We start from the raw sequence: 27,671 nt of genomic DNA on the forward strand, positions 1-27,671 counted from the left end.
GAAGATGAACAACACTACGCACTGTCTTACATAATACAACCAAGAAAGAGAATGACAATTCTCTATCATGATAGAGAATTTGGTACACTCTGTTAAAAGGAACAGGTCTTAATAATTTTACCAACAGTTATCCAGAAACAACTTTCAAGATCTGTTATTATATCAACAATAACAAACAAATTCTTTGTATGTACAACATTACCATAGTTATGCTCAATTCTCATTTTGTTGATTTAATATCATTCTAATACCCTTGTTTTGAAATATAATTGTTATAATGTACCTCCTTTGTGTGTTGAATGTACCGGTGTTTTATATTTGTCGTTTATTGTGCATGTATTTTGTAGTTTGTGATAGTGTAATATTGCCACTGTTTCTTCATGGAATGTTACGCAATACATATCTCATCTAAAACATCTTTGTTGTATGATAGTTTCTTACAGTTGTGTACGGGGGCACGGTTGGCCAAGCCGCCGAAGGCGCTGCAATTCGCTATGCAGAGTTGTCTCCCTTGGGCACGCCAGAAACCTATGACGGTGTGTTTGAATCCCGGATCGCCCTGATTTTGTTGTCAGCACAAAACCCTTGCTCGTTTGCTTCACCAAAGTGGTGAACGTCTAAAACCTGCATCACTTCGGACTTTCCCCCCACATCAAGCTGACACGGAATACTATTCAAAATGGCGTTAAACCCAACTCACTCACTCACTCTTGTGTACGGTTCCGCTTGGTTAACTTGGTTTGTGTTGTGATTGCTTCAAGTTTAGATTTGAAGTATGTTTAGAAGAATGTTTCTATGTTCAACCCAAACATCGTGAAGATATCATGCAACCGTATAATCTTTTAGGAAAATAATTGCTAACTACAGCCCAACCTATGTATCCAGAAGCAAAAAACGTATACGGGTGTATAGCCTCTGCCGGAAATTAAAAATACTGTCAAAGCAATAAACCATGCAGAGCCGTAAACTGCCGCATGTACCGGTATGAATCATACATTACATACAGCGAACTATTTGAAACAATACTGTGCTCAACTATGCACAGCAAGCGCCATACATGTGATTATGAAGACAACTAATTACAAATTTCTCATATCAAACCCGTTGTTATACATGTGTTGTTCATTGAACAAAGTCATACTTTATAGAAACCTGGTATTTAATCGTGTTAAACAATATGTTGCAATAGCAATGTGTAGTTGAAAGATGGAGTGCGCGTGACAAGTTTGACCTAAATTCCTGCCCGGGACGTTTTTCGATGGCTGCCTGAATAACATACGATACATTGCAAAGGTATTGCGCAATAGAAATTGTTCGGGAAAGGGAGATAATCACTCACTCTCAGTGATACAGCTTGAATAAGATACAACGAGCAGCATTGCAAGGTCAGTGAGTGACAAAAGGTCTATACTACGCCAATAGCTAAAGGAGATAATCGCTCAATGCGCAATAGTTTATTCTTACAAAATATAGACCGGTTAACTTTAGTGAAATGAGATATATATTTCCCCTAAACATTCTTAGCTCTTTTAAAAACAAAATAAACAAATTTCATGTGTTATCTGCATTACGAAACTTTCAGAATAGCAAGACGATTTAGAAGTATCTCTTATTGCTGGGAAAGAATAGCATCAACATTTCACGCACATTATTTGTATGTTTCGTTTCGGTAACTGCATGGTTTGAAATTTCAATGAAACCAACATGTCGACATACATGCTACAAAATTAACAGTTCCCACGGGGAAGAATAATATGGATTAGGGGCCGTAATGCTGTAAACAAATAACTGACCAATTTTCGAACACAGTCTTGTGAAGTATATCTTAGATAAGCATCCAAACTTTCATTCATGCAACTTCAGTAGTTAGTTTCCGAGAAAACTTGCCCTCATTTCACACACTTTGCACTAAGTTGAAAGGTGACATAACTCTCCAAAAAATAAATGAGTGGACCACTTTTCGAACTCGGTCTTGACGAGTATCCCTTAGAATAAAATAAAAACTCTCATACATGTAACTTAGTAGTTTCTGAGAAAACTTGTGATGAAGGCACATTGGGCATTCTGCCCCAGGGACGTTTTGCACCCATTGACCCCAAGCACGGAGGCATGACAATCTAAATGACGGCACGCTAAAGATAGACCAACGGTTATACATTCAAACATCGGTGTAATTAAAACTATACAACAGTATGTATGAAATTCCTTTAAAATAGAAAGGGTATGATGTAGTTATGCCTGTTATGTTTACAGTTGTTGTAAAGATTAGTAGAATCCTGTTGTTACTACGAACACGGTGTTGAACTAGGTCACATAACAGCCATGTGTCTATAGTGTTTTAATGCTGAGAGAAAACTGCTTGTTTGATATGGTGACTCATCAAGTGGTATGCGGGACGCTGCCCTTTCATCGTTCCACCGTATGTAGTACCCTATACAAGAGTTGTGTAGTGATCCGTTGCAGAGCGTTTAAACAAACTCAGACATGTCAGGAGCCTTTCAGACGAGTCTATGATGTAGGGGTGATTCATTCATAAAACACACCAGAGGCTCAGTCTAAGTATGTATTGTGACCACACCTATCACCCCTCGCGTGTATGCAATGACAAATGTCATATGTCTGCATGGAAACGATTATCATCTGCACACAATGAACTCATCCTTTTTGTAATCCTTTATAAACTGAAGAGTAGCATGAACATGTCATATTGTTGCCAGCAGCCGAGACGGACGTTGTGTCAATTTAAGCTGTTACACAAGGTAATTGAATGTTATTCAAGCACAAAAACCTTGCTTTCAAAGATATCTATTAAACACTTTTACGTGGTTAAATAATGAAAGTGAAATATTGTATGGTTGAGATAACAAAATACGATGCTATCCTTTTGATAAATTACTAGTATAATTCGCAACCGAGACCACAACATCGAACTTAATCTGTATTTATGAAGCAGAAAGTCTGTTGTTAATTTTAAGAACTTCTACAGGTAATTTTTATTTTATTTTGTTTATAGAATGGAATCGAAACAAAACTTTCTGAACAGTGTGAAGACACTGTCTGAGTTGGAAACTTGGGCCACTGCTAACAATTGTACAGATGATCCAGAAGTCAATCTCAAACGAATTGAATTGTTAACACCAAGAGTGACGGCACATCCTGTATCTACACCAGTGTCGTCCATAGGTAACATTTGTCACATCTGCCAGAAGTCCTTTAAGCAGCGTCAGCATCTGGCTAGGCATATTCGTACTGTTCACGGCAATGACATAATCACCTGTCAAGAATGTAAACATACATTCACCAGACGGGATAACTTGGAAAATCACCGCTGTAACCTTAAACGGAAGTCAACACCGACTGGCTCAGAACCGAAACATCTCTGCTTACATCCACTGTCACCTGATAATACTCCACCGGCTCGACGAGCAACCTGTAACTGGTTTGGACATGTCAAGTGTTTACTGCCCGGCAAGCTCTTCTGTCAACAATGCTCGACAAAAGGTAGAGAATGTCTCCATTGTCTGCGACCTCTCCCTGAGCGGTTTTCCAGCCAGCAAGTGAATCAATGTGACAGCTGCGTGAGACGTCGGGAGCGGTACCAGGTCAGGCGCAGCCAGATTGGGGGAGGTCAGAGGTCAGCTCTTGGGGGTAGTGTGTCAACCACAGCATTAACACCAAATGAAGCAAACAGTGTGAACATTCTCCAGTTTCTCGCAGATGAACAGACAAACATTACACCATTATTACATGATTTTCTGTTAAAAAAGAAAGGTATGAAATGGTTTCTCACGTTGAAACTCAAATTTATAAAGTACGACGAAAACAATGAAAGCATTTTAGCAGAACCCATTGTCAGAACCATCAACTTTTGGGCCACACAATTTTCTGAAATTGAGCAACAATTAGCAGAGGCTTATCAGAAATTATATACATCCACACAGGAATTTCAGGCTGAAGGGAGTGGGTGGTTACTAGACCATATTGTTCATGTTGAAGTGAACACAGCTGAATATGCACCCTTGGCAGCAAGTTCCTACATTTCTCTGCCTGAGTATCTGGCCAACAAGAAAGCCATTTTAAATATCCAAAATGATGATAAAAAATGTTTCATGTGGTCCATACTCGCTGCCTTACATCCAGTAGATAGAAAAAATCATGCAGAAAGAGTTAATAAATATAATGAGTATGAACATGAACTTGACTTGAAAGGCATTGATATACCTGTACCCTTTTCCCAAATTTCAAAATTCGAAAATCGAAATAAAATTTCTGTCAATGTATTTGGTTTTGAGAAGGATGATGGTGTGTTCCCTCTTTACATCAGTTCAAATGGTTTCAAACCAGCAGTAGATTTGTTGCTTTTAAGTCAGGGAGACAAGAGACACTTTTGTCTAATTCGCAGTTGTGGTTTTGGTGAGACTTCTGTGTGATTTCAACTTTCGATTTTACTGGTCTCATCAAAGTATCAATATATTGTTCCTTTTTATACCAGAGCTTCATTCGTTTGATTAATATCTGAGGGTGATAGTTCATTCAATGATCTGTGAGGTCTGTGGTTATAATCCCGGACGAGGTCTTGTAAAGTATCCAAATAATGACAGTTTGTTTGAACGTGAAATATCTGTACATTGTTGTCTTGAGGGTCCGTATCACTCTCTCAGCATAGGACGCCTGTGTTTCATTCTGTGTGACATAGTAAGTGATGCCCTTGTTTCTTAAAAAAAGACCTCACTTTCTTATTATCAAATTCTCGCCCTTTGTCTGATCGTATAATTTGTGGCAAAGTAGCATGGGAAAAAATCTTCTTCATGGCCTTAATGACAGCATCTGGTGTTTAAGTGCGAATGAAAGAATACAAAAGATAACACGATGCTTCTTCAGTGGCAAAAAAAACGGACGCAGCTTTATTACATAACAATACAGGCGGAAGTTGCGACAAGCATTGTTACACAGTACACAGCAATGCAGTTACAGCGTCCGAGGTTTAGATGGGTACACATCGTGACGCAATGGAGTAACTACCAAATCATGACCAAATGGGCCGGAACATACACATCATGACCAAATGGGCCGGAATGTACACATCATGACCAAATGGGCCGGAATATACACATCATGACCAAATGGGCCGGAATACACATGACCAAATGGGCCGGAATAGAGATTACAGTTCAGTTCATCCTCCGTGCCTAAACACAACGTGAGGCATGAGCTGCAGTCCATCCTGTGTCATTACATACACTGTCATCCTCTGTGGTTTGGGTACACTACATGAGGTGCAGTTAGCATGTTGAGGCTGAACTTACTTACAGTTAATGAGAAAATTGAGTTGCCTGCCACGACCTCCGCCAACTATTGCTGCACCAAGTTATATAGTATACTGGTGAGAGGCTCTGAAACACGAAGAAAATTAGAGCAAAAAACACATCCTTATGCATTCATTGAATCATTGACTTATATTGCTAATGAACAGATATGCACACTCATTATGCGGGAAGTATGATGCAAGAAGTATTGATTTACCTTGATGAAAAACATGTTTACATTACAATATTAACATGTAAACCCATGTACAAAGAAAGCAAAATTGGGCTGGGAGGGAAGGGATAAATAATATGTTGCCTATGAAATTCGCGTTTAGCGGCTTGCTGGTGTACGCAGAAAGAGGCTTGATGCAGTCACGTGCGTCACGTGATCGGTTTACGATTACCAACACACTGGTGTAAGGGAGGTAAATCCACTGAACTGTGGTAGGGTGCCTAACGTCCCACTTAAACAAATTTGTTTCATACTGGCTTTCACAAATTAGATTAAGTGTGAATGAAAGAATACAAAAGATAACACGATGCTTCTTCAGTGGCAAAAAAAACGGGCGCAGCTTTATTACATAACAATACAGGCGGAAGTCGCGACAAGCAGTGTTACACAGTACACAGCAATGCAGTAACATTGCTTGCGTCCGAGGTTTAGATGGGTACACATCGTGACGCAATGGAGTAACTACCAAATCATGACCAAATGGGCCGGAACATACACATCATGACTAAATGGGCCGGAATATACACATCATGACCAAATGGGCCGGAATATACACATCATGACCAAATGGGCCGGAATATACACATGACCAAATGGGCCGGAATAGAGATGACAGTTCAGTCCATCCTCCGTGGCTAAACACAACGTGAGGCATGAGCTGCAGTCCATCCTGTGTCATTACATACACTTTCATCCTCTGTGGTTTGGGTACACTACCTGAGGTGCAGTTAGCATGTTGAGGCTGAACTTACTTACAGTTAATGAGAAAAATTGAGTTGCCTGCCACGACCTCCGCCACTGAGCTTGGTTTATAGCAAGCTCATTCCCCTGAGGATTAAGCATAAGAACTGAATACGCGCGACACTAGTTTTGAAATGAATGCCTGGACGAGGACAAACCAGCAAATAACTCAAGACCCTCCTGCAATGAGTCCACGAAAATGTCATTGCCAATGTCCGACAGGTGGACACCATCCTGTCTGAACAAACCCCTGTCTGCTATGTTAATTTCATTGTGCTCGAGAACGCGACCTCCAAGGTCTAGTACACCTTTCCTACCAAATCTATTAAACCTCTTCCTCTTGCGCTCCATTACTCTGCCGTCTGGTATACCCCGCCATGTGACCCTCTGCAGAACATCTGACCATATGACTTGTGTGAAGGGCATCATGTGATGAATTTTTGTAAGATCCCGACTCACCATTTGTAACAGTACTGTTGTTGGCACGTCCCCAAGGTCGTTACCGCCAAAATGAAGGAGAAGCCATGCTGGTGGAGGACTGCGCCTTAATTTTTGCTGAAGAAATGGCAACAATGATTTCCACTTCATTCCCCTACTCCCATACCATGTTAAGCTGAGTCCATACTTCTGCAAACCCAGGTCCAATCCCACTGGCCTTGCAACTGCTCTCCGGTGAGCCCAGTAGATAAGGCTGGAGCCGACAAGCCATATTTCTGTCAAAAATGAGTTGTTACAACATATTGATGCGAATGTACTTACATATGCAGCAGATTTCCACCTACCCCATGTGCAAAGTAGCTCATGTTGTATCCCCTGTGTTGCTGCATATGTAGCAGCTCCAATCCTGAATGAGTGTGTGTTGTAGTTTTGTGTGTGAAAGTTGAGGAACTGTAAGGCTTTCCGGAGTACTGCAGAGAACTGATATCTGGTGACGGCTTTACCATTCAAATGGATGAAGAACTGGCCTGGTTGGGTTGAGCGTAAAGACAGATATGCACTTAATGACCTGACTGGGCAAATTGTAGCATCAGACTTAGGTGGGATTATCAGAGTTGTGCGTTTGCCATGTTGATCATTCTTTGAAAAGCAAATCTTAACGTGCACTGCCTGTGCAATGATACCGACATCTGCCAATTTAAGTGTTCTGTCCTGATTTATCTTGGTCACAAACGCTATCTCACCAATCCGTAGGAATGCAAAAAATGCCAAGTTAAACATGGCAGCAAATAAACAAGCTTCATAACCTGACATACAAATAGCCTGGAGGGCACTAGGCAGCCTCTTCAACATGTCAATTGTGATTGGGTGTCTTGCATCAGGTGTCGACACCAGAGCTGCTGTATTTCTGTATCCCTGCATGCATTTGCGAACTAAAAAGTTTTCAGTAGGGTCAGACCAGCTATTAATTTTGTGATGTCTGCCAAGAGCTGAGAGATGATTAGCTATAGTTGAGCTTGCCAAGGCCTTCCTAGACATACTGGCTATGTAACATAAAATATCATCTACCGGCACAGGCCAAATCATAGGTATTTTATGATTGTGACAAAATTTGTCAAATGACCTTAATGCAGCTGCATAGGTGTGTTGAGTATTGCTCGACACTGATGCTTTAATTAAGGCAAAAGCCTCGGATTTTAGATAAGCCACATATTCTTGGGTACTGGTGTCGGTTTGGTTCTGGCTTCTGGTTTCAGCTGACGAAACTTCTGAAGATCAAAACGAGATAAGGAATCTGCAATGCTGTTTTTAAAACCAGAAATATACTGACCTTTGACTAATAAATTTATGTTGAGACAATGAAGTTCAAACTGCCTCACAAACTGCATAGTATTCTTACATTTAGTTGACTGCTTGTTCAGTATGGACACTACTGCTTGGTTATCACTATTTATTATTAACTTTTTGCCCCTGAGGGCATCAGCCCAAATGTTAACCGCAACATAGACTGGGAAGAATTCCAGCAGCGTGATGTTTCGTGTTAGGCCTTAAGTCCTCCAATGTCCTGGCCATGAACCGTTGGTCCAGCGTCCATGAAAGTACGCTCCAAACCCACATGACTCTCCTGATGCACTGTCTATGTAGAGGTGTAATGCTTCATTGGTAATCAAGCATTGATCCAGGAATAATGACGTTCCATTATGATTATCCAGGAATGAAAGCCAAATCTGAAAATCATCTTTCATATTCCTTGTAACCCTAACTTTATGATGGGGCTTCTTAATACTACAAATTGAATCAATGGATCTCCGTAGGAAGGCCCTGCCGATGGGAATGGCCCTACCTATGTAATTTAGTGAACCAATGAGACTCTCTACTTGCTGTTTGGTTGCTTTGGATTTTGACATGACAAACCTAAGTTTATCCTTAGCATCCTGTATTTTGTCTGCTGGTATGGTTAACTCCATCCTTACTGTGTCTCGCTGAAATCCAAGGAAGCTGATTAATGTTGTTGGTGTTACTGTTTTGTGACTGGCTATAGGGATTCCGAGTTCGTCGCAAGTTGCTCATAATGTTGACAGGACTAACTGACATTCAGACTTATCTCTTCCAGATCCTCCGCATAGGTAGTCGTCCAAGTAATACATCAACTCACCTTGAGAATTTAACTTTGTTTGAACTATCCAGTGGATGAAAGTGGAAAAAAATTCAAATATTGAGCAGCTTATACTGCACCCAAATGGTAATGCTTTGTCGACATAATATTTATGTAAAATTTTTATTCCTAGTAAGTGAAAATCATGAGGATGCACCATGCATAACCTGAAAGCACTTTTGATGTCGGCCTTTGCTAAGTATGCCCCTGGACCAAGCTGCTGAATCATCAAAATTGCATCCACAAAATTTCATCGTCAATGGATGAGTAGGTTACGGAACAAAGGCTGGGGCTGTTGAAATCATTTACTGACATACCATCTGGATACGATAAGTGGTGGATGATGCGGTACCCGTCTACTTCTTTCTTTGAAACAATTCCAATAGAAGAGATCCTCAGGTTTGGTAAAGGTGGGTTATGATATGGACCGGCCATTCGGCCTAATTGTACTTCATTGGAAAGTTTCCCAAGTATGATTTGTTCCATATTGGGATCTTGAGCTGATTTTAGGTTATTACAAACTAAACTGGCCTCTCTGGGTCCTGTGTAATGTAAATGAAATCCTTCGGTGAAACCGCAACGAAGAACACCGGCATCACTTAACAATGGGTAGGACTCCAGGTATGCTAATAGCTTATCTACTTTGATAGGTGTGTGGCCCAATGCTTGCACGTTTTGGGAGGTTTCTGTTGCGAAACTGAAATGTATTAACCTCTGGGGTTGGTTGATTTCCTGTAACTGATTGGTTTAATCGGCACTTTGGGAATGGGTGGCTCCCACCACACTGATAGCAAACATGAGGAAAACGGCAATGTTGTCTGTGACCAAAAAATTCCAGGGTCATTGAAATCCCTGCACAAACCAACTTTTAAGGTGTTTGCAGTTGGAGATTGTGAAGGCTGCTTGAAAGTGGTGAAACTGCGGTTCACAGGTTGAGGAGTGACATTCATGTATAACATCCACAATTCCGCGTTGATTGTGCCCCATGCCTTGTCTGTGGATCTACTTATGCGCAGCCTAAACTGTTTATCATAATTTTGCCAACACTGGCCCCTGCTGGCAGCCAATCTAATTGTGTGCAAATATTTAAGCATTTGCTGGTGGCTTTCGGGGAATTTCTCCAGGTATATGCTGACAAATATGATAAAGGCTGTTGTCCACTCTTTCACTGACTGTATGTCCTTCGACTGGCGTGACATTTCCAATTGACTCATTGAGTTTACTCTGATAGTGCTATCCATACTTTGCTCCTTATCCAATCCCTTAATGAGGGTAGCCAGATCTACATATTCCCTATTGTGTATTTTATCCCTAATTGGTTGGGGGATGAAGGAACCAACATTGTCAGTTGACAAAGTAACCATTTTGTCACCACTGCATGCAATCCTAGCATTTATAGGCATGTTAAGCGTATCGTTGTCAATGGCAACAGATGCGAGAGCGTGTGTGTTGTGATTTACCGACTGTACTAGTGGGATAGTTGGGGTATCTAAGCCTATCACTACATGAGACCGTGTATCATTATTGAAAACATGAGGTAATACATCACCTGATCCATTCCTCGCGTCGACGAGCTGCGATGACCGAGAGACGGTAGTTGACGCCATGTTGTCTGCATCGCCGGGGTGAGAACTTCGATTCGTTGGTTTGTTGACGATCTCCGGTCGCTGGGTGCTTGGATCTTCCGCTTCCTCGATCTCCGACCTGACATCGTTCTTCTCACCATCGTACGGACAAGAAATTACAGAAAAAATTCGCGTTTGGCTGCTTGCTGGTGTACGCAGAAAGAGGTTTGATGCAGTCACGTGCGTCACGTGATCGGTTTACGATTACCAACACACTGGTGTAAGGGAGGCAAATCCCCTGAACTGTGGTAGGGTGCCTAACCTCCCACTTAAACAAATTTGTTTCATACTGGCTTTCACGAATTAGATTTTTTTTTGAGGGGTTCCACCCACAGAAAACGTGTAAATACATTGATAGCTATGAGGAAGTATTTCACACCATCATTGTCCGAGGCTATATTAGATACACCAGCTAAGTCGATATCCCATCGAGCATTGAGGCCTGAAGCCACCACTCTGTTCCGCTTGAACTTGTATCTTAAAGGTCGCTGAAGCGAATAGGCGTCTTGAGAAGCTAGCCACTTCTTGATGTGATGTAAACTAATATCACATTTACCTTCCCTTTTCACAATGTGATATAACTTAGCAGGCCCAGAAAAGGAAGCTTGGTGTTCGGGATTAAAATAAATACCAGATAAATAAACTTTCCAACCATCAGCCGGCATGGTTACATGAGAAATGAAGCCTAAACAATGTAAACAGAGCTTTTATATTTATCAACTACATAGCCATTCATAACTACAGAGACGGGGCTGGGTTTCATTCAATAATAAACGTGCTTGTATGTGTGTATGTTAACTCGTGGATACAGAGGACCTCCTTCCTCAACGGTTCAGTGGACAAGGCTGTTATGTGACCTAGTTCATCACAGCATTTGGTTTACACAGCTGACAGACGATTGGCTGTATGACCCGATTTCACGCTCTCGACCGGTTTGAATGTACTATATGAGCTATCTTTAGCGTGACGTCATTTAGATTGTCATGACTCCGTGCTTGGGGTCAATGGGTGCAAAACGTCCCTGGGGCAGAACGCCCCATGTGCCTTCATCAAACTTGTCCTCATTTCACGCAGTATGCACAAGGTTGAAACGCACAGAGCAAAGGCCATGAATTTACGACACCAATTTTCGAACTAATTTGGGATCATGACCAGTAACGGCAGTGTGAAAATTTGACTTATAGGTTTTTGAGAAAAGTTGCCCCCTTTGAGAAGAGGACGAACGGGCGCACTTCGTTCCTATATCCAAAGCCCCACTTCGTGGCGGGGAATATTAACATAACCTTTGACAAAATGCTTTGGGGTTGAATTTCCTTTTACAATTTGGTAAAATGAGAAACAGACACGAAATGCCATCACCACTGTTCTTAAGATATGGTGAATAATAAGTATAAAAATATTTGTTCTCACAAAAAGCCCAATTAAATTTGTTTTGGTACGAATAATATATAAGTTGACATTAGTATGACGATAAAGACACTACGGGCAATACAACCATGCACACACTGAAATGCCAAACAGTGTAAACGTGTCATCCACGACCTTAACATTTGAACGTCATGTTACCATTCCATACAAATACTAGTATATACAACCAATATTAAAATGTTACCTTCTTTCCGTATTGTTCCTGTAATTCCGAAATGTGTCTATCACACACAGTGGTCTCTGAGATACTTATTACGCAGTTGTTTCCTTATGAGGAAACTAGTTTCAGCTCGAACCTGTTTATTTAATCTATAAATAATCACATATTGTTCATTTGGTTCAAGGCCGATTTACCTCACCTGAGCGAGGAGATATCGTGTTGTGGTGATACTAGTACTATTGTTCAACGTGTTATTAAGTTCTTTTTAGATTTGTTTAAACTTTTTATTGAATAAATGTTTTTTTATATGATTACTATGTATCATATAGTTATAAGCAGATGTGCTCGTCCCAGCCAGAGTATTATATGCTTTTAACCCTTTCGGGGCCCCTTCGGAGCCCGTCGATACCCCTTTTAGATCAAGTCAAAGCAATGAGATCGGCAACTGCATTAATGATTTGATCACAAAGGTTTATTAAGTATATTATGAACGAAATGTCTGTGACATGTCATTGTGTTACCTGTAATATTATTACAACATATATAGGTACATGTATTCTCCTAATCGATAAACACAGGCATATTGATACTTAACATAACAAAATTTCTCCACCTGGAATGTTTCCAAGAATTATTACAAAGAAATTATACATTTTATGAACGCTCATATATAAAAAAACAAGATGCAAGAGAGGGGGTGACGTCCAACCACGCCATGTACCTGTTCATTGTCCTGATGGTTGCGCTCACGTGATAACGGTGTAGACCGCGGAATCCGTTTCCACTTATACCCTGAAAGGTCAGATACAACTGTTCATGCTGATAAATAAAGTGTGCAAAATAAGCTCTGCTCTGATGAACGGAATGAAAGACAAATTTTCCAGCAAAGGTGCCCATAGATTTTATCTGCTGGAGTCAAGACTTGAATCTCGTCACAAATGACTTCAGTTATATAGCTAAGACATGATTCTAATTGATGGGAATACATTGAATTATTGTCGGGTTCAGGTGTTTTAACCTTATGTTCGTTTTTTGAACCCACAATTTACATGAAGTGTATTACTATCTTGTCATCCGGCTTTGTCCAAATCAATTATATGATATGCCACTGGATTTTATGGTCCTTCGACTTTATTGTCTGTTTTGTTTACAGACAACCGTCTTGTGGCAGGATTACTTGTGTTCGGCGTGGGGCAACACACGTTTTCTTATTATGCAAATTGTGTGACTGGCGGGTGCTACCGGTAGGGCAGAACATGCTTAACCTTTTCGCGAACACCTGGTGTCATCACTGATTTTCAGTGATCCTATAAAATAATTATCACCGCTATTATGACTTTTACGTCCAATGTTGTCTGGCGTTTTACATAAACAGAAGCAAAAAAAAACATGTCCATGATAACAAACAGTCTCTCACAAAGGAGTCCATTGTAGATCATTGTAGCATGAGTTTATGAATCACTTACAAATAGTGATGATACAGGGTGTTTGCGAAAAAGTAAACATATCATGCGCAGCCGGGGCACCAATCACAAACACATATAAAACCAATTCAATTGTTCACCTGAAAAAAACACTGCAGGAATTTATGGTAAAAGTCAAAACAGGGACTTGCATCGGACATCAAATGTTGCCCTTCACATATCCACCTTTACACTTTTTGAAAGTTTGAAACTGAGGCCTTGACGTTAACGTCCGGGACAGATCTGGTCTTCAACAACCCATGCTTTCCGTAAGAGGCAACTATCGGCATCGGATTGTTAGACTAACGGACTTAGTTGATGGATATCATCCTAGTGAATATAAGACACAAACAAACAACTTTTGAACAAGAGCATGGTGATTTTCGAAATCTTTGTGGAAAAAGCATGCTGATATAAATATCTCTCTTTTCGTAGTCTAGTGGAGATTTTTTTATGAACTGAATCTTATGAAAAAATCGAAATATGAAACAGATAAGGCGTCCTCATTGGTCTCCTTTCTTTCTGGTTCAGTTGGGTATATTAGTCAAAGGGGATTGGCCAGTTGGTGTTTATTAAACGATATCATATCGCCGCTATACCTAAAGTTCTTGGCCAAATAACCTTGATTAGACTTGGCCAAAAATTCCGATTCAAATGCATTAAAAAACATATTTCAAAAACTATTTGAGTCAGAGAAATGACTGTACACTCTTGTGTTACTGGTCATGATTTTAAATGAGTTGGAAGAAAATGGTGTCTTAATTAATTTTTTACAGAGTTATAACCCTTGCTCTGTGCTTTTTCAACTTAGTACATGCTGTGTGAAATGGGGATATGTTTTCTCAGCAACTGCTGAAGTTTTACATGAATGAACGTTTGCATGCTAATCGTAGAGAAACTTGTCAAAACTCAGTTAAAAATTGGTGATGTGCATTATTTTTGAAAAGAGTTATGACCCTTGATCAACATGTTCTTGGACTGAGTGCATAGTGATATTGGGACAGGTCTGCTGAGGAAACTACTTAAGGTACATGAATGAAAATTTGTATGCTTACTTACTTATGCAAATATACACACATATGTATTGTGGTTTATGTGAACGCAACGTTAAACCCCATTTCACCTGAACCAACCATACATTTATTACATCCAGGAATTTTGCAATGATGCCCGCAAGCTAAGGAAATAGAAATAGATGTTGCTTGGCCCTAATTTGTGATGATCAACACATACCAAAATAGCACCTTTCACACAATTTTTCAGAGGGGTCCTAGCCATCCCAGCATATATGAAAATGAACACTTACACGCTAAAGTAATGTTAATTTTGAGAGAAAAATATGCCTCAGGGACACACAACATGAAACAGATCATACTGTGTTGTGACAGGTCACCATTGCCAGGTGATAACATGCTTATTGCATAACCCCTGACAGGTGTGCACGTGGCGACAAGGGTATTGTCTCAAAATACAAGAATTAAAGTCTAAAAATGAATTTATTACTACTCTCGACAGTACTTTATATCTTTTTCCAAATGACACGGGAGGGAGAGTTCTCTGACATTGCATTATTCGATCGAATATTAATTTCTCACCACCACATGATATTTGTAACAGGGTCCAATAGAACTGCGTGCTGTCTCGATGTGATGACGCACCACTATCTAAAACGTTAATGCAAGAGAATAACGACGGCGGTCTTTGAACACTCGAAACTTGACCAGACATTGCAGAAAATCCAGTAACACGATAACATCTTATTAACTGATTTCGTTTAAACTATACACGGTACAATAATTTTGAATCATGTTTGGTGTTTACAAGTGCAGACATTCTACTGCTTTGTATGAAAAGAAGATCACTTACGAGATGTGTTCGCAGTTGGGGGCAGTAATATAAACTATGCAGCTGGTGGAGCGTACTTGTTCACGAATTGAGTTTAAGGAGTATTGGATTGTACCAATAACAATTTTATTATTATAACCGATCACTTGACCGATCTTAAGTTCCATATTACTCGGAAACATGTATAGTCCCGGCGCATAAACGTAGTCTACTTTGGATTAACGTTTCAGAGTATAAGCTCACTCCTTCATCAGGTAAATGAATGACATGAGGCAGAGAGCATATATATGTTCACGTAAGAACAACACAAGTTATAAGATAACAAAAGGTGGAAAATTAACAATGGAAGCATATACTCCGAAACGATGTGTTCCTCATCATGAAGAAGTTAACATCCATGTTTAAATTCTCTTTCTTAAGAGTATTACTTCCAAATACCTTTCAAAGACTCGTAATACAGTTATTCTGAATTTTTTGAATTTTTGATTGTAATTCGGTTACATATGTTCATACCAGACCATTGTACTATGCATCCGCTTACCATATATAATGTACATCGAGTCTTATAATTATTCAATATTCTGCTTTATATAGTTAATATATTATTTTTTTTAACTTATCCTGCATTACTCCGTATTGCATTTACTGCTGTCTTTGACAGAGAGACGAACTGTGTGAGATCCAGCTGCTGAAGAAAGTTGTTTCCATCTGTCCAGGAAGCAGCGCCCTCTCCCACACAGTCGGCACGTGACCCGGAAGACATGACGTCATGGCGAAACACATAACTGCTTTAACATTACATCGGAGGGAAGGAAGCGGAGCGCAGGGAGGTGTGTGTGTGTGTGTGGGGGGGGGGGGGGGGGGGGGGGGGGGGCACTTAGACTTTGTAATGCTGGATAAGTATTCAAATGTAAAAAATATTTAGATTTTAGAAGGCAACGAGAGTCGATGCAAAAGAGGGAACCCGAAATAGGTGACAGAAATAGTATGAAGCGGGAAAGCCAAAACTAGAACTGACCTAAGAGCGAATGCGGAACGCAGTAGAGCCCTCTAATCTGGGGTGATAAACACCAGAGAGTTCGACGGGCCCCGCTCAGGGTAACGGAGAATCAGTGGTTTCGGGGGTTGGTGACCTGTTGAGCTACCACCAGGGGACCAAAGCTATGAACGCCGGCGACATCTTCCAAGGCTACATCACGAAGGTAGTGGCTGGCGAAAACGGTGTCGGATCGCCAAAAACAGCCTTCCATGATGGATTTGACTAGACTTACGGCAGGCTTTAGACCGTCGCAGGAAAACCTTCAGGGCCCTAACAGGGCATAATAAAAGCTCCTCCACGTCGTCGGCACCCACAATCGACTAAAGGGGAGGGATGGTGAAGGATCTATCAGGCTGTCCTGGGAGTTGATTCTTTGCGATGAAGTCCCAGCACAGCCCAAGATGAACTGCGCCATGAGTCCCGCGTTCGAACCGGACACGAGAGACGTCGAGGGCGTGGAGCTCACTAACCCGGGCGGCAGTAGCCAAGGCCAGTAGAAACACCGTCTTCTTCGTTAAGTCGTAAAAGGAAGACGTGTGGAGTGGTTCGAAGGGAGCCTCCCGAAGAGCCTTTAAGACCACATTCAGATCCCATGCAGGCGGTCTGAACTTGGCTTTCTGGTCTTCGAGACGAAACGAGCGCAGCAACGCCTGAAGTTCGGGAATTTTCGTCATTCTCCGGTCGTCCGGGATGGCAAGGACGGAGTTAATGGCGACCAGGTACGTGGAGATGGTAGAGGCTTTAAATCGACGTGTGCTGCGCAAGTAGAGAAGAAACTCAGCCAGGAACTGCGGTGACGCCGTCATCGGATCCTGGTGCTTGTCAGAGCAGAATGCCTGGAACGAGGACCATTTATTATCATATAGTCCCCGTGTAGATGGCCGATGGGCGAAAGCAATAGCCTTGGCCGCTCTAGTCGAATAGCCCTTGGCTCCAAGGGCTTTTTGCAGATGTGCCAGGCGTGCAGTCGAAACCGAGCGGGACTTGGGTGTGGCAACCGACTGTGTGGGTGGAACAGCAGGTTGGACAACGCCGGCAGTTCGAGAGGGTTGTCTCTGGCGATGTTTCGGAGGTCGACAAACCAACTTCTGGCCGGCCACCAAGGCGCGACCAAAATCAGTGTCAGGTGTCGAGTGGCCTGGATCTTTTGAAGAACCCTGGGAAGGAGAACCGGAGGCGGAAAAGCGTACGCGCTTAATCCCTCCCAGGGAACACTGAAGGCGTCGACTGCTACAGCGGCCGGATCCGGGACCGGCGAGATGTAAGTCGGCAGCTGGCAGTTCTGAGACGTGGCGAACAGATCGATGTTTGGAGTGTCGATCGTTTGACAAAGGACGGTGAAGATCTCTGGGTGGAGTCGCCATTCGGTGGGAGCCACCTTGTCCGGCCTGGACAGAGCGTCTGCCAGAACATTCTTGTAACCTGGAATGTGCTAAACAAGGAATTGCATGGCCTAAGCGGTCCACGAGGTCGAAGAATCGGAAGGTCTGGTTGAGCAGGGACTGATCAGAGTACCCTGATTCCTCAGACACCACACCACGGTGATGTTGTCCGTGGAGATGGTCAACTGGGCGTGACGGAGAATGCTCTGCCAGTGGGAGCCGCCTGGATGAGAGCTTCGAGTTCGAGGTTTTTGCTGTGCCAGTGGAGTCGATCTCCGGACCACAGCCCTGCAACTGTTTGAGTCCCCAGATGAGCCCCCAACCCTGTTTGGATGCGACGAACAGGTAGAGGGAGGGCTGTAGCGCGGTCAAGGAGACGCCGCCGCAGACGTTCGATTCCACCGTCCACCATCGGAGGAAGGGGTGGAGGTGGACCGGGAGGACGATGAGGGACTCCGGATCCTGCTGCTGGATAAAGGGAGCGAGAAACCGTTGAATTGGACGGAGTTGGAGGCAACCTCTGGCAGTCAGGTCTTGAGCCGATGTGAGGAGACCCAATAGAACCTGCCATTGGCGGAGAGTTCGAGCCTGCTGGAGGGCAGGGAAGAGATGAGCGAGGATTTTCAACCACCTGTCTCTGGGGACTTGAAGGAGGTCCTGATCCGTGAGAAACAGGCCCCCGATGAACTGCAGACGGAACGATGGGGTCAGCTCCAACTTCGTCTGATTGACGATCCATCCCAACTGATTGAAGAGCCGCAGCGTAAAATCCCTGTGACGCAGTAGCAACGTCGTGTCACGATTGTTGAGGAGACAATCGTCGATGTATGGATCGAAGTTGATGTTCCTCAGGTGCAGGTAGGCGGCGACCGGCCGGGTGATCAGTGTGAAAAGCCACGGGGCCGTGGAAATTCCGAATGGTGGGACTGCCCACTGGTAATGGTACCGTTGAAAAGGAACCTGAGGAAGCGCCGGTCGTTTGGGTGGATGGGTACATGAAGATAGGTGTCCTGGATATCGAGACTGATCAGGGAATCGCCTGCTGTGATTCTCGTCCTGAGCAGTCGCAACGTCGTCATTCGGAAGTAGGGAGGACGTTCCAGGTAGCACCGGTTGAAAGTGGAGAGATTGTGTATCATGCGCCAGCTGGTGGTCCCCTTCTTGGGAACCAGAAACACCGGAGAGTAAAATCCTGGGTTTCGAGCCGGGTCGTGTACGATCTCTATGGCCTCCTTCCGCAATAGGGAGACGAAGGAGCTGTCGTGAAGGGGCCGAAGTTTGTGTGGCGAATAAGCGTCTGTTGTCGGAGTAGACGTCAGAGGAGGAAGTGCAGCCAATGGGAGCGGGTATTCCTGACGGAGGACGTTTGTGACGAATGGGTCCTCCAGTATAGACCAGTTTCTCCAAAAACGGCCTAGTCTCCCACCCACAGGTTTGTCGGTGACCGGAACGGCTGGGGGTGGGAGGTCCCAGTCGTTGAGGTCCCGCCGGTCAACGCTTTGAGGTGGAATCGGCACCCTTGCTGGGGCGACGATCCATTCGGGGCTGATAGGTGCCACGGGATCTACCACGACCACGCCCTGTCTGGCCACGAAAGGGCGAGGTATGTTTGGAGACGACCTTGAGAGGGGAACGGCGCGGTTTGTAGTTGCCTTTGGAGGACTTGGCAGGATCAGGATCAAATAAAGCTTTAATAATTCCACGAGGGATACAGTATACGTCCGATCCATGTGGTTGACTCCGTTATGTCAAAACACATAACTGCTTTAACATAACATCGGAAACTTCGTGGGGAGGAAGCGTAGCGCAGGGGGGGCACTTAGACTTCGTAATGCAGGATAAGTATACAAATGTAAAAAATATTTAGATTTTACTAATATTCACACAAAAAATGCTGAATGAAACGATTAAAGTCCTGGAAAGAAGCAGCCCAGTCAGGAATCTAGGGTAGATATCATTTGAGTAAATATCCAGAGTGAGTCGTTTACTTTGGATGTCATCGTACCCTTACCGCATTGCGTCTGCGATCAGTCATTGTTTGTTTAGTTGACAGGCACTCGTGATATGTACATGCAAGGAATCAAGCATGTGAGGGTACTCTTATTTCACGTAGGCGTCCAGACAAAAACACGGCTTGATCTTGTATTGAAGTGGCAGGTCTATTTATGAGACAGGATATAAAATATACACTGACATGCGTGCAGATAACTCGAATGTTTTGAAGTGGAATTATTTGCGTCTAAGTTGATTTTGTGTGGTTTGTTTCTGCTTAACGCCGCACTCAGCAATGTGTGGTATATGATAGTAGTCTGGACCAGACAATCCAGTGATTAATATTGTGAACAACGACCCACGATGACGGATTACGATGACATGGTATCAATCAAGTCACCGAGTCTGACCACCCATCCGATCAGCATAGGTTGCTGGGGACCAACTCTAACATGGATTCCCCATTGAGCCCTAATGGTATGGGCTATGTTGAATAATATGAAACAAACATTACTAAACTGTGAGTCTGAAGTTCATCTGAATGTTAGGTTATGTGAGATATGGTTTAACGTCAAGTTCAAGATTATTTCCCATGTGTGTGTAGCAGCTGCTTATGCCAGTCCTTACTTTATAGTTATATCTCACTTTGCGGTTTTATTGTGCTACGCCACGCATTTACCATGTCGCAGCTTACCACCCTACTCAGACATCTTTTCTATTTCGCCCTATTGCTCCGCAACCTTGCATATATCTGCTGCTTGACATTTTTTTGTTCTTTGACTTTGGTCATTGGTCACGTGGTTTGGCAGCCATATTGGATTCAATGTTTTTACAGTGTCTTTTTGGTACCTGTCTTCAAATGCAAACAACTTTGAGCCCACTGCATGAAATGCTTTCAAACTTTCTGAGAATTGTCTCCATACAGAACACAACAAATTGTTATAGCTGTTTGTGGATATCCTTTTTAGTCGCGGCAATATTGGATTTTAATTTTGGTCATTTTTTTCACCGACATTTTACTTTGAATATCATATCTTGTAAGGTTCTCCATAGAAACTATTGATAGTTAACATGAAGTTAGTGTGCCATATGTACCTCATTTTTTGTTCTTTGACTTTGGTCATTAGTCACGTTATTTGGCAGCCATATTGGATTATAGGTTTTCACAGTGTCTTTTGGGTACCTGTCTTCAAACGCAAACAAACTCCGAGTCCACTGCATGAAATGCTTCCAAACTTTCTGAGAATTGTCTCCATACAGAACACAACAAATTGTAATAGCCGTTTTGGGATATCATTTTAAGTTGCGGACATAATGGATTCAAAGTTTTCCCAGCGTCTTTTAGGTTCCTGTCTTCAAACGCAAACAACTGCATGAAATGTTTCAAATCTGTCTGAGATTTGTCTCCACACACAACACAGCAAACTCTAATAGCCGTCTTTGGACATCTGTTTTTAGTTGCGGTTCTATTGGATTTTTATTTTGATAATTTTTTTACCGAAATTTTACTTTAAAGATCATATCTCGTTAGTTTGTTGACATTAACTATTGCAAGTTTACATGAAGTTAGTGTGTCATATGCATCTTATTTTCTGTTCTTGGGTGCATGGAAAAAGTACCAACACTTGGTGGTAATATTTGATAATTATTTAGGACCCCTGGCCCCTCTAATGTCGTAGCGGCGATGTCATGCAAACGGTGACTATCTTTTGACAGAGTTGGTACAAACAAACCCTTTGAGGATTCGAACATGTTCGATGTCGGAAATGGGTTTAGAACAGACTTAGCACACGTCAATTGCGTAGCGGCGATTTCCTGCAAGTTGTGCCTACATGTGACGGATTTGGTACAAGGTATCCCTTTGAGGATTCGAACATGGACGTTTGTGCTTAGTGTAACACGGATCGAGCCCGCCATTGCTGCTTTGCAAAAGCGGCAAAAGAAAGAATAGGTTGGCAATTTGGTATTTTCCTAAAAACAGCGATAACTAGTGGAAAGTGGGTATTTGGAATATGACTGCCAAGGAACAGGTGCCAAAAAAACCCTCACCCGAACGCGACACCTTCGACGGCGCTCGTGCAGTGACAAAACAAATGGTGAAACAGGTTTCCCGCCTATGGCATAAACTGCACGTGCATGTTAGCTGTATAAATGCGTTCGTTTGCAGGGTATAACCACACGTGATGAAAGCACACAAAAGAAATGCCACGACTGTCACAGGAGCAGAGAGAGAGAGACACCGGTATAGTATCGCCGAAATGGGGGCAACACAGGTCCAAATTGCCAGAAGGTTTGGTTGTACACCATTGACAGTACCCAGGCTGATTCAACGTTACAAGCAGACAGGGAGGACACAGGACAGGCCTAGAACCAGACGACCCCGAGTAACAACACCACTGGAATACGGTCAGATACGGCTCATTCACCTGCGAAACGATTCGTATCGGCGACGGCGACGGTAGCAACAGCGTTGGGTTGTCCCATTAGCCAACGTACAGTACTACGACGACTTCGTTCTGCTGGTACTGACTGCTCAACATCGACGCCTGAGACTGCGATGGGCGAGGCAGGTTCGATGCTGGCAAGTGAAAAATTGGCGTCGAGTGCTGTTTACTGATGAAAGTCGGTTGAACTTGTTTCGAAATGACGACAGAGAACGAGTTTATCGACGCAGAGGGGAACGTTTGGCTCCGGCGTGTATTCGAGAGGTCCATCCATTCGGCGGGGGAGTTGTCATGGTGTGGGGCGGTATTTGTGGAGATCAGAAGACTTATTTGGTGATTATACAGGGAAACCAGACCAAGTGTTGCAGCCAGTTAACGTTGTGCTTCCGTTCTTACAAAACCAATAGCAGGGGACATTGATTCAACACGACAATGCCCCATACTGCAAGACTGATTCGGAACTTTCTAAACCAGCAGAACGTGGCCTGCCCACTCACCCGATATGAATCCTATTGAACATCCGTGGGACCATCTTGACAGACAGATTAGAGCACGCCATCAGCCTCCCGTCAACAGACAAGAATTGCAGCAGGCCCGTGTTTGCTTTGAGCTTACGTTACCTGTGATTGCACAATTTCATTCAAACTGTGGTTGATCAATCATTTGTTACCCCTCCCTAGATTATATTATAATTCACAACAAAACCTCCTCTTGTTATTGTTTTATCGATCATGGAACTCGATCTATACTTTCTTTTGCCGCCCAGTTTTGATCATGATACCCCAATTGTTACGACAGTTGACTGTTGCTGCTGCATTGCGAAGGGGTTGGATAGAGATACATGTATATTTACATGATACGTTGTGATAAGCAGCTGTTGACATTAACAAGTAATGAGTAACAAGTAGCACACAGATGATAGGATGAAGTCAGATGTACAGTAAGAATGACAAATAGCACACTGGCAACGAAGCCAGATATACGGTAAAGATTGAGAAGTTAAACAAGCTGATTGGTTACGAATTAAAACAAAGTATCTGCCATTAGCGACTCAAAGGGGAGGTGGAAGGGACTCTATATTATCGCGGTATCACTAATTGTTGGTACGATACGTGTGGGATTTGTACTTTGCATCAATTCCTGTTATGAATTTTGCACAAACGGACATCGTCCAAACAAATGGGTTATTTTCTAACAAATTTCGAATGGAGGTAGGGTTAATATAAGGGTAACGCTATTTTTCAGGGTATTATCATTTGCAGAAGCCCGAGGTCTTCCATTTGCTGCCCGACGAAGGAGAGTTTCTGTAAATGATAATGCCCTGAAAAATAGCGTTAACGTTATTCTAGCCAAAAATGGATGGAATTTGTAATCAAATAAAAAGTCCATTATCGGTTTTGAAACCTTTACTGCAATCAACACGACTGTCACTGACCCACTTTTACATATATGGAAACGTCATTGAAAAAAACAGATGACGTCCCTATCTCTATCCTATGACGTCACTTAGCAACGGGCGTGATGATGGCCCGTCGTCAAGCAATATGAGGGCATTATCAAGTTACAGTGGCCCGCTAATTTCTGATAACATGCGGGTGGTTTAGTGATAATTCAATCCATTTTAGCTATAATGCCACATATAAAACATCACTATCAAATGAAATTGCTTAAAGTTTCCCTTACATTACAACACATAAAACACAACTTACTCCATATGTTCTCAGATTCGGTCAGAGTTCTACTTTTGACACAAATGATGTTCATGTTTTGTTGTTAAGAGAAATGTATTAACACACGTTCTGTCGTGGAAACCTTCTTTTGGAAGAAGAACAATGTAGTAATTCGTCATTGAAATAGTTAGTGGTTAGTCTATCAGGAATTTGAAAGATGAATAACAAACAACGAAGTTGGTCGTGATTCGTCATTCAAACGTTTACAAATGCGTCTCTCATACCCTAAATGTTTTTGGACATTGCTCTGAACTAACCTCAAAAGCAGTCGGCCTTACAAAATGACCAGAGAAAATCATTGGGTTTGATTTGTAATAACAAAACACAGGACGTTGGCAGTCCTTCTTACCAATAAACTGCACTTTACCCGAGCGCCAGACAGGGTGTTTTACGTTTTAACGTTGTTCGGTATAGCACGGGCGCGGATCGAACCACCGACCTTCTGTTCTCCGAGTCGACGCTCTATTCACTGGACCACGGAGCTGGTAGCAGTGCTGTTCAGTCTTACATCTCATGTCTTGTGATATTTTTTTCTCTTGCACGCTTGACTTTAGTCGTATGTATGTTGCACGTGGTCTTTCTCTCTCACGCTTTCATCAAATTCCTTTTATACCGCGACGCTCTGTGCTGTGTCACTTTACGGTATTCCGATGTGTTCTTATATTTTCTGGAATTTATTTCATTTAGGCCGTTTATAAGTTGGATAAAAACCTTCCCCTCTGTCTTGACCTGAAGGATAAAGCACGACTCCGAGGTCTTACATCCTCGAACATAAGCGAGGAGGAGTGCTTATCTCATTTATTAACCATTTATATGCAAGAAATAACTGACACAAAAAGAAAGCATTAAGATACCTTGAAGTGAAACAATACAGTGTGTCGCGGTATAAAAGGAATGCGATCGAAGCAAGCGGGAGAATGAAACACGTGCTACATAAACAAAACTAAGTCATGACATCTAAAATGGAACAACCTCTCATCACCTGCACCGGTGGCTCAGTGGGAAAACAGTGGGTTACAAAAAAATACACGATATGTGTGGTTGCAGTTTCGATTCCCGCCATCCATAATGAAAAGTCACATTTTTTGTCTCCGATTTTACAACATTGGACGTTTGAGACACTTAGTCCAAAATCAATCTGCTGCTCAAATCATCATGTCATACTAGGAAAAAGCAAAACCTCCCGAGAGGTTATTACGAAATACCAAGATGTATACAATACAACAGGCAAAAGTGGCAGTAAACTTATAATGAGAATGTAATCCTCGGGCATTTCATCATGCACAGCAGTAGGTTCACTCCATTGAAATGAATTGAGTACAATGCCTAAACAAGGCCAGTCCGTGTATCCCCAAACCTCTCGTTCGTTGACCTAACCTATTTCTTATAATATAACACGATGGAGAAACTCCCAGGTTACTCAATCAGCCAAACACATCCCTGTCCTATTGTTAATACAAGCCTGTTGATCGTTAATTGCGAGTGTGAAAATATTAGTAAGTGTGAAGTGGATGGGGGTACATTAAGAAATGTTATACCTGGATGCCAGAGACCAATCATCAAAATACAGTCGGGCCCTTTTATCTCGAATGTACCGATATTCCGACACACATATCTAGAATTATCTAGAATTCGAGATAAAAATACATAGCACTAGCTCGAACCATATACTCCTGACAAGTTGTATGGACGCAGCCAATCAAAACGCGTATGAAAATGTGTCACGTTATACATGAGTATTTTGTTTGCTCCCAGTTTACATAAAGCTGTCAAATAAAACATTTCGCCGCACTGTACTTAATCTATGTACAATCAAATGTGGCTACATATTTTAGAGGCTTTTTAGCAAAACATAATCTTGGAGAATTTTCAGCACTTTTTGCTTTTCAAACCAGTCTTAAATTTTCCACCATGGGGTTAAAAATTCAGTAATATACAACCTCGTTAAATTGCAAAGTCAGAGGTTGGACCAGTACCGCGCGACCCAATTCTGGCACAGCGTTGATCTTTTTCAAAACTATGCGTCTGAAAATTCACTCGGCAACTAGGATTCCAGCGGCAATGTAGTGAATCACAAGCTTTTGGTCAGAGACCTCGCGAAATCCGACTTGTATGCAACTCGTCGCCGTGTGAATGCCGAGTTGTATACAACTGCCTACGATACTAGTTATGATGTATCCGATCACTTCCCATGTGTAGCTACCATACAAGTAGATGTAAACGATAATGTAAAGCAAAAGGTTAAAGAAGCATGTTTTGTTAAATGGGACAAAGCTTCCAATATTGAGATCTCTTCGTACAAGGTCTGTCTTGATACATTGCTAAACAATGCAGAGACTTGTTTATCAATTGATACGTGTGATGATATTGAATCATTTAATACGGGGATCAGTAAATGTATGATTGATGCCAGTAGACAGTCTATACCAGTAGGTAGTATCAAGGCTCATCTGAAGCCTTACTGGAAATAGGATGGGCTACACCAAGACCATTATAACATGCGAGTTGCAAGGCGGAGATGGTTATCCGAGGATAAACCAAGGGGGGATAATTTCCATTCTAATACATCATACAAGCAAGCTAAGCGAGAATTCCGACGTCGTCACAGACAGTCAAAGCAGGCCTATTTTTTCAAAGACATTTTGTATGGAATTAGAAAAGATACTGATGTGAATACGTTTTATAAATCTGTGAGAAAACTATGTAAGCAGAAGATCGGAGTTGAAAAACTTACATATGATGACCGTAATGTAACAAACCCCACTGACATGTGTCAGCTTTGGGGTAGGTACTATGCGGATTTAGCAAAACCATATGACTCCGACTGGTTCGATCAAGACTTAAAAGATGATATTGACTATGGAATTGAGAAATTACCCTCCGGTAATGAATCTAACGCATGTGTTGATAACGAATTATGTGCTGAAATATCGGTTCAGAAAGTGACTAGATATGTACAAACACTGAGGAGGAACAAATCTCCTTGCCCTGACAATATTAATAATGTACATGTGATGTTTGGTGGTAATTATGCCAATTTATAAGGGTAAAAAAGATTAATCAAACCCTGTTACAATTACAGACGTATTACGCTAACATCTTGCCCTAGTAAGCTTTTTGAGAAAATTCTCCTAGAAAGATTAGAAACGTGGACATCCCGAAATGCCTGTAATTTTCCCGATATGTTGCAGTTTGGCTTTAGGAAGGAGCACGGTGCTGTTATGTCGCTATTTACCCTCATCGAATGTGTACAAAGTTGTTAACAGGGGATCATGTATCTACACAGCATTTCTAGATAACGAGAAAGCTTTTGATCGAATATGGCACTCGGGTCTCTTTGTAAAACTCTATCATCTTGGTATTAGAGGTAAAATGTGGTCTCTGTTACACCACTGTTATACTTCCATGTATGCATGTGCTCAGTATAAGGCGAACAATCTGATGCATTAACTGTTAGACAAGCTATAGGTCAGGGTAGAGTTATCTCAGCTTGGCTTTTTCTTGTGTACATAAATGACCTCATAACTGAGCTTCGGCAGTTAGATACAGGGCTATGTATGCACAATGTTAGTTTACCATGCGTGTTTCTTTGTTGATGATACTACTCTTATCAGTTACAGCCCTAAAGGTCTGCACACAGCATTGGATACAGTTGTTAATTACGCTTCCAAATGGCGATTAACCTATAATG

At 42.2% G+C, this 27,671-nt stretch overlaps 3 protein-coding genes across 4 annotated transcripts in view; all 3 read right to left on the reverse strand.

Moving 5' to 3' along the window:
- The window catches only part of LOC124119223 (protein mono-ADP-ribosyltransferase PARP14-like), a 183,508-nt gene that overhangs the window by 78,966 nt on the left and 76,871 nt on the right, over positions 1–27,671 (reverse strand). Inside the window, exon 1 of one of the 2 annotated variants that reach the window (XM_048387071.1) lies at positions 12,110–12,238. The exons of the other annotated variant lie outside the window; for it this stretch is intronic. The gene's annotated coding sequence lies outside the window, so the exon portion shown is untranslated. Of the gene's footprint in view, positions 1–12,109; positions 12,239–27,671 lie in introns of those variants that run through there. 2 annotated transcript variants of the gene reach the window in all.
- Positions 4,976–8,091, reverse strand: LOC124119225. The gene is made up of 2 exons (XM_046481674.2): positions 6,329–8,091; positions 4,976–5,343 (listed from the first exon to the last, which is right to left on the reverse strand). The coding sequence occupies exon 1, from the start codon at positions 7,801–7,803 to the stop codon at positions 6,403–6,405; it is 1,401 nt and encodes a 466-aa protein (XP_046337630.2). The 5' UTR covers positions 7,804–8,091; the 3' UTR covers positions 4,976–5,343; positions 6,329–6,402.
- On the reverse strand, positions 9,155–10,624 carry LOC125375967. Its single transcript, XM_048387076.1, has one exon. It carries the CDS (start codon positions 10,477–10,479, stop codon positions 9,580–9,582), a length of 900 nt encoding a protein of 299 aa, XP_048243033.1. The 5' UTR covers positions 10,480–10,624; the 3' UTR covers positions 9,155–9,579.

The sequence above is a fragment of the Haliotis rufescens genome, unplaced genomic scaffold (genome assembly GCF_023055435.1).
Source record: "Haliotis rufescens isolate VD_foot unplaced genomic scaffold, xgHalRufe1.0.p SCAF_64, whole genome shotgun sequence".
In the NCBI taxonomy this organism is placed as follows: Eukaryota; Metazoa; Mollusca; class Gastropoda; order Lepetellida; family Haliotidae; genus Haliotis; species Haliotis rufescens.

Coding starts and splice junctions, on each gene's coding strand:
- LOC124119225 (XM_046481674.2), bottom strand. CDS start 7,803: ATGATTTGGCCTGTGCCGGTAGATGATATTTTATGTTACATAGCCAGT.
- LOC125375967 (XM_048387076.1), bottom strand. CDS start 10,479: ATGGCGTCAACTACCGTCTCTCGGTCATCGCAGCTCGTCGACGCGAGG.